The sequence below is a fragment of the Manis javanica genome, chromosome 17 (genome assembly GCF_040802235.1).
Source record: "Manis javanica isolate MJ-LG chromosome 17, MJ_LKY, whole genome shotgun sequence".
Lineage (NCBI taxonomy): Eukaryota > Metazoa > Chordata > Mammalia > Pholidota > Manidae > Manis > Manis javanica.
Window position 1 is genome coordinate 14,261,129 of NC_133172.1, and position 14,865 is coordinate 14,275,993.

Here is a 14,865-nt window from a genome sequence, read left to right on the forward strand (position 1 = left end):
GAATGTGCAGCTGGGGGTGGCTGGGAATGTGCAGCTAGGGGCAGAGGGGAGCACCAGCCTCGGTCCTGACCTTGGGGAGGCTGCCGTGGAGCAGGTCCAGGTCCTGGTGTATGGCACTGTGACCATTCAATAACTGAATAGGAGCCAGCAGCTCACATTTACAGAAAAGCTAGGTCTTTTTCTGGCTACCTTACTCAGCTAATTCTCAATTGCCTAGGGCCCCTGGAGTGTCAGGCTGCAAGCCTCCTGCAGGTGGGGTAGGGGCTTCTGGGGGTAAGAACAGTGCCTGGCCCAGGATAAGCCCTCAGACAAGAATACAGACTCCAGCAAGGCTGTGGATTTGAGACCCAGCTCTGCCCTTCCTAACAGTATGACTGGAGAGTCCTTTACTCTGTGTCTCAGTTTCCTCATCTCTAAAGGGGGGATTAAAACCATCCTTGCCTTTTAGGAATGTTGTAAGGCCTCAAAAGTGAATGCGATCACACCAAGTGACTAATGCCCGTGGTATGCAGTTAGTAGTCAATGTCACTTTTTTGTGTTACTGGGCTGTTTAAACTTCAGATTCTTGGGCTCCTGCCCTGGAGGTTCTGATTCCACAGGTTGGCACAAGATCCTTGGGGATCTGATTTGAACAATGGCCCAGTGAGTCAGAGGCTCAAGCACAACTGTAAGTGAGGATACACTCGTTGGATCTACAATGATCCCACAAGGCTGGTACTGTTGTCTTTGTACAGATGAGGAAACCATGCTCACAGGGAGGTTACACACCAAGTAAGAAAGTCAGGACTTGAACTCAGCCATGACACTGGTGCCTAAGACAATTCCAGGGAAGATCAAATAAGGTGTGTTACACAAGAAGTTAAGTGTTCAATGAAAGATGCTAATATTACCAAAGAAACTATTTAAAATATGCTTCTCACTGGGCATACCACTGCTGGGAGGGGGCAGAACGATCCTAACATAAAAGCCTTTGTCTTTACAACCTGAGTTTTTTTGGAGGTGGGGGTACACAGAAGCACCACAGCGGTCCCAAATTGGAAAGGGGAGCAAGGGGATCTCAATGTGTGGGGGTGGGCACAGAACTGGAATACTCATGAGGATGGGGAGTGGCTGCCAAGAGAAATAAGACAGCTGTGGAACTTTTCCCAGAACCGCGAATCTGATCCACTCTGCTGTTAGCACAGAACTGTCTTTGAAATTTTGTAGTACCAAGGCCCAAAGAATCCCAATTACAGAGTTGGATGGAGGATAGAGAGATGTTACGATGGTTGGATGGATGGTTGGCATGACGGATGAGAAGATGGCTGAGTGGAGAAGGAAATACGGAGGGACAGACAGGTGAATACAGAGGGTTGGCTGGAGAAGACAGGTGGGATAATGGATGAAGAGTGACAGGAATGGATGTTATCTAGCAGGGGGTAGGATGATGGATGGTTGAATAAAGCAAGGCATAATGGAGGGATGACGACTGGAAGATAGAGGAAGAGAGAGATGGAAACAGCTGGATGGATAGATGGAGAGCTGAGCGATGAGATGACTGGATGACAGTGGGACACATGACCTGGATAGATTACTAACGGAATGCATCTCTAGGGGCCTACTTGGAACAAAGCTTAAATTGGCTTTCCTGGGTGGGCTTCAAGCAGTTCATAAACCCTCTGAAATCATACACCAGAACTGTACTGGGTCCAGTTTCTAGCAATTCTCAAAGAAGTTTGAGATTCCCCAAATTTTCGGAATCACTGATTTGTGCTGTGTCATACTTTTCCATTACCTCCACACACACTGCCTTCAGAAAGGAAAGACATACATAATTTCATATTAATTAACAAAATATTAATAAATTCCCTTCCCCATCCCTGTTGAGTTAATCAAGGTAAGTAATAAAGACCATTTACCCAATCAGTTTCCCAGGAGCTGGGAAGCTGCAGCAATTTTTAGACCTGTGTTCAGTGTCTGGACTTCCAACTGAAGTTCTAAGGGTCTGTGGCATCTGATTGAAATCTTGCTTTTCAAGAAGCCCAACATCCTGGCTCATGTGTGAAAAGGGGCATCGGGGGCCCCCTGGGCCCTGCGGAGGCCCCCAGAGTCCTGGGTGGGGGCCAAGAGAGCAGGGTGGTTCAACCTGACCTGGGCCTTGGCAGGCCGCAGCCGTCCCCCACCACTGACGTGGATGTTGACTGTGGTGGCGTAGCTGAGTCTCCTGGCTGGGGATGGTGGGAGTGGGGGTTGGGGCGGTGGTGAAGGTGCCCGGGATGTGGGGGCAGAGGAAGACCAAGGGCCCTGGGAGGCTGAGAGTGACTCGCGCCCAGACCCTTGCCGCCGAGCTAGGCTCTGGCTGATGTATGAGGCTGCCAGGTATCTTGAGAGAGCAGCTGCGTTGGGGCCCAGGAGGTGGCGGGTTGGGGGAGGGGGACTCTGGGGTGGGGTCAAGTCTGAAGACTCTAACCTGGCAACGTGAGAGACCGAGTGGCCTGGTTTGGACAAAACCACGGTGGTCTGACCTGGGGTGGGCAACAGGCCTTGCATGTCCCGAGAGCCTCCTGGCTCAGGCAGAGGTGCAGCAGCTGGAACACAGATGTTTGTGAGGCTCTTCTGCTCCAACAAAGGTGGAAGTTTTTGGACCTGGAGGTCTGTGAGGCTTTGCTCCCGAAGCCAAGGTGCAGCAGGTGCACCCTGGATGTCTGGGGGACCTCTCTGCCTGGGTGAAGGTGGGAGGGTGGGGACCTGGCTGGCTGTGTGGCCTTGTGGCTGCGCCAAAGGTGAGGTACCCAGAACCTCCACATCTGGGAGGTCATGTTGCAAGGGCAGTAGGGTGCTGGCTAGGATCTGATGGTCCAGGCTGCTTCTGCGTAGAAGCAAAGGGCTGGTAGCTTGTCCACAGACAGTGGCTGAGAACTGAACATTCCCGGAACTGCTGGGCTTAATCAATGGGGTTTTGGCTGGGCTCTGGCTGTCTAGGTGGCCTTCTTGCTTGGGCACAGGAGTGGTGGCTGAAACCATGACATCAGAACAACTTTCCTGCTTGGGCAAAGCTGGGGTGGTCAGTACTTGGATGTCCATGTGATGTCCTTGCTCACGAAAAAAGGTGGTCGTTGGGACCTGTAAATCCACATGGCCACTATGCTCAGGCAAAGGAGTGGCAGCTGGTACTTGGATTTCCAGGTGGCCTTCTTGATCAGGCAAAGTTGTAACAGCTCGAACCTGGATTTCTGGGGGGCCTTCCTGCTTGGGCAAAGGTGTGCTGACTGGAATCTGGATATTCCAGAGGTTTCCTTCCTCTGGCAAAGGGGTAGCAGCTGGAACCTGGATGCCCAGCGGATCTTGCTCAGGCAAATTTGAAACATTTAAACCTTGACCATCCAGGCAGCCTCCTTGCTTAGACAAAGGTGTGGCAGCTTGAACCCGGGCAGCAGAAGCCAGGGGAACAGATTCCTGGGCACAGGTGAGTGGGAAGGCCAGCTCACATACCAGCACATGTCCAAAGGCAGGCAGGGGTCCTGTATGCAAAGACAGACCAAGTCATGACTGATGTCCCAGCATAGACCACTTCTGCTGGCCACACCCCTGGACCTCACCTGGCTCGGCCTGCTCCTGAGGCAGGCAGGGGGACAGCTGGGGCTGGGCCAGAGCCCGCGGCCGGCGACGGGGGGCATTGGCCGATGCCCGGGTCTCAGCGCGCTGCATCTGCTGGATCCGCTCACTGTAAAGCCGTGCCAGCTCACGCACTCGGGATGCTGCCCTCTCTGAACCTGGGGTTCCTGCCTTCCCACTCCCACTGCTTCCACCTAGATCTGAATCTTCCAGAATCAGCAATGGCTCTGGAAAACCTGGCCGGGCCAGCTGCCCCTGCTCCAGTGCCTGCCAGGCGCTCCGGATTTCTGAGCAAGAGCGGAATTCCAGCTCATCTGGGAATCCCTGATTCCTAACATCCTGGGGCTGGAAATTTGTGAATGATACCCCTTCTTCACCAGCCTCCTGCTCTGTTCTACTTCCTGAAGAGGGCTCTCCCAGTTTTCCAGCACTGCTTCCAGGGAACAGTTCTCTCCGGGTGGCTAGAGCCTCTGGCTCCTGCAGAGGTCTCTGGAGCCAGGAGTCACAGGGAAGGGTGGAGGCAGTGGAAAGACCAGAAACGTCAGGGACACTAGGTATGGCTGGGAGGCGGGGCATTTCAAACACACTGGAAATGTCAGAGAGGCTGGGAAGGCAGGGCATTTGAGGCATTTCAGAAAGGCCAGGAATCTTAGGGAGCTTGGATACATTAGGATTTTTGGTAAGGCTGGGAGCGTCGGGAATTTCAGCCACACTGGAACTTCCCAGCCCCTCTAGGACGTGGAGGGGGGAAGGCCCACGGTCACCCATCTCCGGCTCTTCCTCTTCCTCCTCTTCTGAGGAGTCCCGGCTTGGCTGGGTTTGGAATGTGAAGGTTTCGCTGTCACCTGTCACCTGGGAGTCTCCAGGGAACTTGGGGATGTCGTGGGGGGATGGCTGTGGTGGGCACTGTGGGAGAGGCCAAAGGAATCCGGGTGGGTTGGTCCCCTTGGCCCCCAATCTGTACCTGCCCAAGCAGAGCCCCGTGAAGGGACACCCGCTCACCCCTGGCTCCCGGAGGCCCCTTTGGCTCAGCAGTTCCAGGATTTCTTCAGTGATTGAGGTCCCAGAGGGGTCCAGTGTTGGGGGTCCAGTGTCCTCCAGGTCTTCAGAGGGTCCAGAAGCTAGAACTGGTGGTTCCGACTCTAAGGACGGATAGAGCTCCCCATCGCTGCCAGCATGCTGAGCAAGGAAAGAGGGTGCATGGCAAGAGTCAAGGGCCCTCAGCCCCTTCCTCCCCCAGGCCCAGGAGTCCGGGCCCAGTCCCCTCCTCCCTCGGATGGTGGAATCCACTCCCCAGCTGCCTTATGCAGACCCAGGATATTGGAACTCAAGTTCCCTCCTCCTCCAGGAGTCTGGGTACCCAAACCCTGCCCCAGGATATTTCTTACCGTGAGTCTAGGCTTAGCTGGGATGAAAAGATGAAAAAGAGAAGTGTGAGATATGGGGATAAGGGTTCCTCCTTGTAACTGATGGGCTGTCCCCTCCTCCCCCAATGCTGGGCATCCCACGGGAAAAGACACAGACAGACAGACAGACAGACAGACAGACAGGGAAGGATGAAGCTGGGCAGGGGCAGTCACTTACCATCCTGTGGAAACATGACAAAACGGTCCTTCGCTGGCTCTGGGGGGAGGACACAGTGATGCTGGGACCCAGCTCCCACCCCAATCCCTGGTTCACTTTTAGGTGGAGGGTACTCACCAGACTGTCTGCGGCCTTGGCGGGTAGCGGTCTGTCCTGGAGACAGGGCTGGGGGACAGGTAGAGCAGAACCCCCATTAGCACCTGGTTCCAGGTTCCCCGGTGCACAATTCCTGGGTCAGGAGGGAGACGAGTGGTGGGGGAGGGTTCCATCTCCTTTACCTGTGTTTCGTCGTCCAGGAGTGAAACTTCTAGCATCTCGAGGTCGGGGAGATCCAAGTGGGGGTGTCAGGGGCTCTGCAACATGCTTGCTTTTAGGAGCACCTGCAGGGAGAGATTTAGGACTAATAATCTACTTTTTCTTGGAAATGATTCCTTTACTCCCACATCCTCCCAACCTAAGGCCCCAACTCACAGTGCAGACTGTTTTCAAGGAGAACTTGTTTTGCCTGAAAGAGATAAGGATGAGGATTGAGGTGGCTGGTCTCTGAGCGCCGAGGTCATAGGCCCATTAATGACCATGGCTACGTGTCCCACGCCTTACATGACAGGTGATGATTAATCCTCACTATACCCCTACGAGGTCGGTGCCATTATCCGTCCAGGTGAGGAAACTGAGGCCAAAGAGCAGGTAACTTGACCAAAGTGACAAAGCATGGATATGGGGGAGCTGGGATTTGACCACAGATAACCTACCTCTGCAATTTAAGTGTCATGTTTTTAGAGTCACCCTGCACTCGGGGTCTTCTAGGACTATGGTAGTGGTGATGGTGGGGGTATCTCCAGCACTCTCAGGGTCCCCAGCTGCGGCAGGAGCTGTACCTTGGCAGGGATGGAGGCAGGGTGGTTCTCAAAGAATAGGCGCTGGAGACAGTGAATCCACAGCCTCTTCTCTTCCTGGTTCTTGGCCTGGGGGCGAGGTGGGAGCAGAGTTGGGAGCCAGGTGTGAGCTCTAGGAGCTAGGAGGAGCTCTTCCCACCCAGTGCCACCGTGCTCACCTGTAGCAAGTGCCTGTGCTTGGGAATGGTCACGTCGGACACCTTGAACCCTAGAGGGTCTCGAGGACTCTCGCTCACACTTAGGTTGCAGCACTGAGTGAGGGGGGCAGAGGGGCAGCAAGCTCAGAGTCCTTAGACTCAGTGATGTGTCTCCTGTGTGTGTATTTGGTCCCTCCCCCTAAAAAAATGTGCTCCATAAGGTTGTAGGCGGGTCGCCTGGACCTGGTTGACCCTCCCCACCAGGCTGGGCTCTGTTCCCTTCACCAGCCCCTCCCCACCCTCATGTGGATCAAGATGTGCACCCCCATGAAGACGCTTGACTGGTGGGCAAATACAGACTCTCCCCCTCCTCACCTCTGCAACTTGCTGGCCTCCCCCATCCTTATTAAACTTTGTCATCCTGCATGTCCTTGACCCCCAATCAATAAAACGTGGGCCTTTTAACTGGTGTTATACCTCCTTGCAGACCCCACCCCCAGCCACCCCCTTGGGTATGGATGACCCCAGCCCCATCCCTGAACTCACAAAGATGTGACCCTTGTAGGTGTATTCTGGCCCCCGGCGCTTGGCCACGAGCAGCATCCGTGAGAATAGAAAGAGCAGCCGCTCCCCACCTCGAAGTCGGGGGCCGCCCCCTCCGCCACCTCGGAAAGCGCCCTCCAGCACCAGCTCCCCGAAAGCACTGAGCTCTGGGCCGGTCCAGCCACCTAGCCGCCGCTGCACTTCCTGCCGGATCCCGCCAGGTGCACCGGGTACAGGGCACACACACCAAGCAGGTGGTTAGCACAGGACCATGCGGTCTGAGCCCACCCACCAAGGCCGCTGCTGAAGCACTGACCATCCCCTCCCCACAGGCCTTCCTGGGGTCACCTGGAGGCGAGCAGCATGTTCCTGCTTGCGTTTCATGTCGTTGATGTACCAGGCGACGGCTGTCATGGACACGATAGCCTCCTCCACCATCCCCCGGCCCCCGGAGCCTGGGCCCTCTGCCCAGTGCTTGCCTAGCTCCTGCCAGGCAGCCACCAGTCACCCAGGGAGGGGAAAGAAACAAAGGAAATCGAATGACATGACAGGAGACAGAGAGAGAGAGAGAGAAAAAGGTAGAGACAGAGGTGGAGACCCAGAGATGAAGAGACAAACAAGCAGAGAGAAAATGCAATCAGCTCGTGCCGGTCCCCATGACCATCAAGACCCTACCTTCAGCCCAGTCCCAGTTTCTAGGAACTGGGTGCCTCCCCAGGCCTCGTCCAGCATTTCCTGGGCCCACCCTCCAGATGTACCCCCAGGTGGTCAATGCGCCTCCCCAGGAAGCCCCCCCAGGGCCCACAGCTGACCTGCAGCAGCAGATGGTACTTGAGGATGCGCTGAACAGGTTTTAGCAGGAAGCTCTGTAGGGGCAGGGAGTGGTGGAGCTGGGCCTGGCGCTCCTGCAGCCACAGGGCTGCTGGTGGAGACAGCGACAGCTCCCGGAGCAGGGCCAGGGAGCTGGGGGCACAGCACAGGTCAGAGCCTGGCAGCTCCAGCAGGCTGAGCTGGGAGCGGTCAGGGAGTGGCCAGGGTTTGGGAACAGTCAGGGGCTGGCAGAGGCCAGGGGCAGGTTAGGGACAGGTTAGTTACTGTCTCGGTCTGGCAGGGGTTGGAGCTGGATGGGGCAGGGTGGAGGGAGGGTGCTTGGCACATCGGCTTGTGGGCATGGCCTGGGGCACAGCAGGGGCTCCTCGCCCCTCACCTTGGGTAGTTCATGCAGTACAACGTGTAGATGTCAAAATCCTCGCTCTGCAGGTGACATGGGAGTCAGGGAGGCCTCAGGTCCTGACTCCCCATGACCCCCCTCCAGTCCAGCCCACAGTGGGGGGAGCCCTTGCCCCCCGACTCACCCTCTGCACGAAGCACTCAGCAATGCCCCCTGCGCTGCTCCTGCCCTCCAGGTCCTCCAGCAGCTCGCTGTGGGGGAGAGCCAGGGTAAGGCCCTGCCCTGCCCGCACGGCCCCCACCACAGGGGACTCCGTGAGGCTGGGGGCTTGGTGGCTGCCAGGCTTTCTCAAGGGGATGTCACGTCCAAAGGAAGGGCCCTCTGATGGCTACATGGGAGATCGCAAGCTGCTCACACTGTCCTTGGACAGCGTCCCGTTACTCAGCCTGACATCTTGTCAGGTGGCATGAGCCTGGAGCCTCATGTCATGACCCTCAGAACTGTGATGACCTCAAGATCTGTCGCGATTCTGGGATCTTGACATGACTCTCTGATCCCCCGCAGTAATCTTAAGACCTTATCATGACACTCAGAGGTGTCATGGTTGGACCTTAGCGTCCCCTTCCCTGAGTGGCCAGCCATCCTGGTTTGTCTGGGACTGTGGACAAGCTGGTCACACAGATGCTCACACTGTCATGATCTTCAGGCCCACCATGAACCTTGTATTCCCCAGACCTGACAGTTAGACCCATCCGGATGCCCAGGCCTGTCCTGCTATTTGGACCTCATCTGGGTCCTCCAGCTCCTGTCCACCTCACTCCTCCACTACTCTGGGTCCTCACTCCTCATAATGATCCTGCCTAGTGTCACAACACCCCATGTACCAGCCTCGACAGGGCACCATGGGGCTCCAAGGTTTGGTTAGGACATAGCCCACCTCCCACACCCTACCAACTAGTGCCCCTGCCCATCCCACCCATCCCTGACCTGCTGAACTCGTAGATGTCCTCGATGTTGGCAAACAGTGTGCCCACCTGCTCCGTGCTCAGCCCCAGGACCCCGCCATCCAGCAGAGGGCCCAAGTAGTCCTGTGGGGGATGACTGGGGTTAGGGTGGCAGAGGCGCTGGCCTGGGTCCCCACAGTGCTCGTGTGCCTGTCCACCTCACCTCCACAATGCTGCGAAGGTCCCGGACATAGGCCCGCTCTGTCTCCACAATCTCACGGGCCACACGCTCCAGCCTCGAGGGTTTTGCTGAACCTGGAGTCCCCACGGGTGACAGATGCAGGCGAATGGGGGGCCCTGGAAGAGGCTCTGGCCTGGAGGCTGAGCAAGCTGGGGTGGGCCCAGGGGCTGGGTCCCCCTCCGAGCCCACTGTACTCAGGGATGTGGAGCTCCCAGAACCTCGAGGGGAGGCCATGGCAGGAGTTGTGGGTACTGCTGGGGGTATGGAGCAGAAGGTCAGGGGGTCTCCCCATTTGAGTGAGTGCTGTCAGCCCCCACAACCACACACACCTGGTGAACATCTTTGCCACCAGCTCCCTTCTCTCCCTACTGCGCTGCCTCTGTCCAGTCCTATCCTCTCCCATCAGGGTTCTTGCTGGGCCTCTGGCCTCCACCCCTCTAATCAACCTCTATATGTCAGCCTGGGAGACCTTTATTAATTTGCCTGACCTTGTTACTCCCACAAATACAATCCCTTCATCACAGGATGAAGCCCAAACTCCACAGATTCAAAGGGCCCTGGGCAAAGTGACCATCAGAGACCAGACCTTTCCAGGCTGCTCTCTTCCAATAGCCACACTACCTCTTATATTCTAGACCTCAACCACACTTTGAGTCACCGCAATAAGCAGCCTCCTCTGACCTCTGGGCCTTTGCACATACTTTCTGTGTGGAATACTCTTTCTTGCCTTTCACAATTCATTCCTCCAAATCTTTCAATTCTCAGTTTGGATGTCACCACCTCCAGGAAGCCTCCCCTGACTGCCCAGACTGGGCTCGCACAGTCCCCTGACCACTCTATCCTGGGTTTACCCGCTGGACTGTCACCATCTGGGTACTTGTCCCTCTACCCCACCAGATTTAGAGCTCTGTGAGGGCAGAGTGGGAGCTATATTGGTCACCCTGTTGCCGCCAGCATTGCTGGGCAAGCCACAGAGGGCTGCAGTGTCTTGAATGAATCAATGTCCTGTAGGCTACGCCCCTCACTTGCACACTCACCTGTGCGAGTCTCACACACAGCTGCACAGTCACACACGTCACCTCTGCGTCCACGGCCAAGGCTAGGGCTGCGTTTGGACGGACTCAGTCCACGGGCTCCCTCGGGCATGGCTGAGTAGCTCAATGGCTTCTGCAGAAAGACCCCCTTCTTGGATATCAGGACCCCTGTAGGCTTCCCAGCGGTCCACAATCACAGACTTGGGGCTGAGAATTAGGGGTGTGGTCTAAAACATGGAGGGGACCCAGGGAATAAATTAGTTGGGCAGACCAAGGCAAAGTGATGGAAAAAGAAGGACGAGGGGAAATAACAGAAAAAGATGGAAAGGTTGAGACAAAGAACAGTGAAGAAAGCAAAAGAGTCTCCGAAGCTATGAGCCTGGTCTGCCTTGGGCCGGAGGCTCAGGGATCCTGGGAACGTTTGGCCTCCGGCTGGAGCCGAGGGCGAGGGGCAGGGCTGGGAAAAGCCGTGGGCGGGAGGCCGCGGGGTCCCAGGGGAAGGCGGAGGAGGCAGGGGAACCGGATGCCAGGGTCCAGAAGACGGCTCCCTCCCCCGCCGAGGGCTGCCAGTTGGGGCGCTGGCCCGCAGCCTTCCAACCCCCTCTCCCGCCAATCCCTCAGCGATCCTCTCCCAGTCCTCACCGCCGCAGTCGGGTTCCTACCACACCTCTCCAGCCCCCAACTCCCGCCGACGCCTCCGCTCGCCCCCCGCCGGCACGCCCCCTCATTGTTCAGCTGCAGCGGCGCCGCCCCCTCCCCCAACTCGTCGGGGCCCCTCGCCTTCCCCTCACCTCCCGGGGAGTCTCCAGTCCCGAACCGAGGAGCTTGGTTCCTATCCGACCCTGGCACGGTCCCTGGGGAGGCACAGAACCAAGACTCCTGGGTCTCTGCAAGTCAGGGGCGTAAACTTCGGGCTCTCAGGCTGCGGGAACCAGAATCCCGAGTCTCTCGGAGAATGGGGTGCAGCGGTCCGACTTTCTAGGTCCTCTAAGTGGGAAGGATGCTGGGAGCCTCGACTCTTTGAGTCTCAGGTGGGGCTGCTGGCGACCCAAATTCCCGAGTCTTCTAGGTAGCGCCGTGAGGGGCCCGGATTCCCGAGTTCCCCTACCTCTAAAAGCCGGGATTAAAACACCTCCAGGAGGGAGCGCAGGGGGGTCTCAAATTTCTGGGTCCTCTCGAAGTAGTGGGCCCATCAGCCCAAAACAGACCGGTTGGAGCGCTAGGAGTCCATATCCCAAGTTCCTCTAACCCCGGGAGTCTTGTGCTTGAACTTCTGGGAAGCCCTGGAGGGAAACTCCGGTCTAGGATCCTAAATTCCTCAAAACCGGGTGCTGGAAGCTCGGCTGCTGTCCCGGACTCCCTGCTCCTCCAGAAGGGGGCGCTGGGCACTTGGATTTTGGGGTCCTTTAGCTTGGATGTGGGAGTCTGAGCTGCGGGGTCTCTCAGGACGCGCGGTTCAGAGACTCGGGACGCCGGAGTCTGCAACTCTGGACCCCTCAGACTCCGGAATGGGTGATACCAGGCTCGGGCCGTGGTGGCGCCACATCTATGGCGGGAGAGTCCGGTCCCAGCTGTGAGGTGGGGGGCGGGAGCCTGGGGCTTCCCCTCCCCCCAACCGCACGGGCCCATATCCTGTTCCCGCCCGCAGGGGGGAGGGGCCGCCTTCCGGCCGGCCTGTCAGGGAAGGGTTAAGACCACACCTCCCGGGTGGTGCTGAATATTCATGAAGGCGAGTCCCAGGCAAGCTACACCCCTACATTCTGAATGCCTCGCGGACTTTTCCCTTTTACAGCAAAGGCTTTCGAGGCGTGAGAATTCAGAGTGGTAATGCGCTTTCTCCTATTGACCAACCCAAAGATTCTTATTTGCATATGCAGTACACGGGAGGGCTGTCTAGCGAGGCCAAGTGGCTACAAATGATTGAAAGATACCGCCACAAGAGGGTGCGGCCAACGCTCCAGTGGCGCAATCGGTTAGCGCGCGGTACTTATACGACAGTGCAGGCGAAGCAATGCCGAGGTTGTGAGTTCGATCCTCACCTGGAGCAATTTTGATTTTCTTGTATCAGCTTTTGTAAATTTATGTATTTCATAAACCAACCAAAACATCTCCATCACTTAGAGGAATGAACTTCAATCTTCAGAATTTTCCGAAGGGAAAAATGTAAGGGAAAACTCCTGCGACTGGCAACTGTCGGCTAGGGAATGTTCTATATTGTGGGGAAGTACCACTTCCATCCTGGCCGCCAGAGGGTGGTATCACCTCTTAGATGCCTGGGCATTTAACTAGGTCTCCAAATCTCAGTTTAATTCTGTAGATGTGTCAGGCTGTGGGTCCTCCGCAAGCTGTGTATGAATAGGGCACTGCCTCCATCTTTCTGTCTTGGATTTTTTCCCCCCAGTTTCAATGAGATATAATTGCCATATAATATTTGGATTAGTCTAAGGTGTACAACATAATGATTTGATATATGTGTAAGCTGTTCAGTGGTTACCACAGTAAGTTTAGGTAACATCATCTCATCGTTGTTCACTTTTTTCTTGTGTCTCGAAGTTTTTAACTCTTACCCTCCCCGTTCCCAAATTGATTTTTTTCCCCAACAAATATTAAATATCCACTCTGTGACCGGCCCGTTAAGGATTTAGACATGAGTGATACAGCAGTGAATAAGACGAAGTCCATGCCCCTGGTTGAAATTCTAGTGATGGAGGCAGATTGCTATAAATGTTAAGAAATGAGTACATTTAATATATAAGGTCGTGATAAATGTCATGGAAAAAGTAAAGCAAGGTGGGAAGTATCAGGGGGTCAAAGGCGGGGTGTAGGTTACACTAATAGGAACCATTTCACCCAGGAGACATTTGAGCAGGGACCTGAAGCAGGGGAGTGAGCCATGGGGATACCTGGAGGAGTGAGTGTTTCAGGCAGAGGGAACAGTCAATGTAAAAGCCCAGTGGCTCAAGTATTGGAGCAATTAGAAAGCCGTGAGCTAAGAGACACCAAAGATGAGAGCCCTGCGGTGCAGGGTTGGTGAGGACTTAGGACTTTGCTTTGACTGAAGTGTCATGAGTCCCTTTAGTTGTCTAGTTGGGGAGTAGGGAGAAAGTAAGGGCTGGGCTCTGAACCAGGAGACCAGGAGGGGCTTTTATGATGGTTCAGGACAGGACAAGGGTAGGGTCAGGAGGAGGAGGCAGGAGGGTGAATCAGACAGGATTGCTGTTGGACTGGGGCGTGGGTTTGAAGAGAGGAGTCAAGGGGACTCTCAGGTTATTTGGCACTGGTAGCTGGTGCTAGGTGCCATTTTCTCAAATGAAGATTTTTTTTTTTAGAGGGGACAGAAAATCTGCTTTTTCCAAGGGATCAGTGATGTCTTGATTTTCGTTCTTTCAGTGTCTGTAAACGTTTTTGCAGACTTGATCTTGTTCTCCGCTTCCCCAATGTCCTTGGGTCTGCATTCCTGTCTCTTTTCCAACTCTCTTATACATATGGAGCCCTTTCTCACAAGGTGGAGGGGGGGGGCGGCTAATTTCCTGAACGAGATCAAAGGTGAAGGCCTACCAGTGGGCAAGAGAACAGGGTCAAAGTGGAGAGCGAGGGCAGGGAGGCGGGAGGAGAGAGGGGCGGGGGCTAAGGCCAGGAGGTGAGGGGCTGGGGGGGGGGAACCCAACACTCGCAGGAGAAAGTGGGTTGGGGGAGGGAGGTGGAACCTAGGGTACAATGAGGGAAAGGGCAGGGAGGGAGAATGGGGAGGAGGGAGAACTGGAAGATAAGAGAGGGCTGGGGGGCTGGAGAGAAGAAATATTAGAAGGGGGATAGGGAGAGGCGTACTGGGGAGAAGTTAGATGGAGTGGAAGGACGGCACAGGACGGTAAAAAGAGGAACTGAGAAGAGTACGAAGGGTGCGGCGGGGAGTGGAGAGGGAAGTTGGGGGAGGGGGAAGACGCGAGGGGAGGTGCTTGGGAGGGGAGGCCGCGGCGGAAGGGGGGCGGGCGCAGGCGCTGACGCGAGGCGGCTTCCGGGCGCTGGCCGCCTGCTTCGCCGCAGGGAGGTTCCCGCTGCCTCTTGCCTTGTATGGTGCGGAGGACACAGCTCTCCCGGGGCGGGCCCCGCCCGGACGCGGCCGCGACCCACACACACTGGCCTGGCGGATCAGCCCTGCCCTCGACCCCGCCTGGAGCTCCAGACCTCGAGCTTCCCAGCCTCGCAAATGCCGAGATCCCGCAGTCCCGAATTGTCGAATCGGACAGGCCAGGACTCGGCAACTCCGAGCTTCTGGGGCCCTGGGAAACCAGGAGGTTACGTTGTATGATCCCTCAGCTTCCTGAGACACCGAGGGTCTAGACTCCCAGGTCGCCACGAGACTCAGATCCCAAGCATGTTGAAATTCTAGAATTCCGGGGCTGTAAAAATGCTTCTTCCAAATTCGGCAAGTCTTGACTCCCCAGACCCTCCTGTCCTGGATCGCTGCGTTCAGGGATTCCAGGACGCCCAGCTTCCGGGCGAGGCCTCCTCCGACCATCCCCGCCCACCCTGGGCTCGCGCCCCGGCACATTCCGTCCTCTCCACCCAGCTCCGCCCTCTTCCCTCAGCCCCGTGGGGACGGAAACATCTCGTCCCCGCCTGGCCGAGAGCGGGGTCAGGGAGCCGGACCCGACGAGCGCCCGCGCCCCACCCCCGCACAGGAACCGGCTCTCCAGGTTCCAAACGGATGACCTCACCTG

At 56.4% G+C, this 14,865-nt stretch overlaps 1 protein-coding gene and 1 non-coding gene across 3 annotated transcripts; one reads left to right on the top strand and one right to left on the bottom strand.

Moving 5' to 3' along the window:
* Positions 1-1,886: 1,886 nt before the first annotated feature.
* PLEKHG2 (pleckstrin homology and RhoGEF domain containing G2) lies at positions 1,887-11,767 on the bottom strand. Of its 2 annotated transcripts, none has more exons than XM_037021665.2 (19): positions 10,936-11,767; positions 10,148-10,277; positions 9,093-9,361; positions 8,913-9,013; positions 8,110-8,176; positions 7,962-8,008; positions 7,567-7,717; positions 7,103-7,240; positions 6,758-6,958; positions 6,233-6,325; positions 6,057-6,143; positions 5,650-5,683; positions 5,457-5,558; positions 5,296-5,343; positions 5,179-5,217; positions 4,983-4,999; positions 4,597-4,773; positions 3,579-4,500; positions 1,887-3,500 (listed from the first exon to the last, which is right to left on the bottom strand). In XM_037021665.2, the coding sequence occupies exons 2-19, from the start codon at positions 10,254-10,256 to the stop codon at positions 2,035-2,037; spliced, it is 4,068 nt and encodes a 1,355-aa protein (XP_036877560.2). In that variant the 5' UTR covers positions 10,257-10,277; positions 10,936-11,767; the 3' UTR covers positions 1,887-2,034. The 2 variants fall into 2 exon arrangements, with proteins under 2 accessions (XP_036877560.2, XP_017511893.3); XM_017656404.3 differs by having other exon boundaries at positions 9,093-9,364.
* Positions 11,768-12,098: 331 nt separating this feature from the next.
* Positions 12,099-12,191, top strand: TRNAI-UAU (transfer RNA isoleucine (anticodon UAU)). Its single transcript is given in 2 exon segments — positions 12,099-12,136; positions 12,156-12,191. It is a non-coding gene; the product is annotated as a tRNA-Ile (tRNA).
* Positions 12,192-14,865: the final 2,674 nt, after the last annotated feature.

Bases quoted from the DNA above. Each gene is read 5' to 3' on its own strand.
- PLEKHG2 (XM_017656404.3), bottom strand. From the start codon at position 10,256: ATGCCCGAGGGAGCCCGTGGACTGAGTCCGTCCAAACGCAGCCCTAGC. The intron at 8,177-8,912 runs GTCAGGGATGGG...TCTCCCCCACAG, and splicing joins GACATCTACGAGTTCAGCAG to CGAGCTGCTGGAGGACCTGG. The intron at 6,326-6,757 runs GTGAGTTCAGGG...CCCCTCACTCAG, and splicing joins CCTACAAGGGTCACATCTTT to TGCTGCAACCTAAGTGTGAG.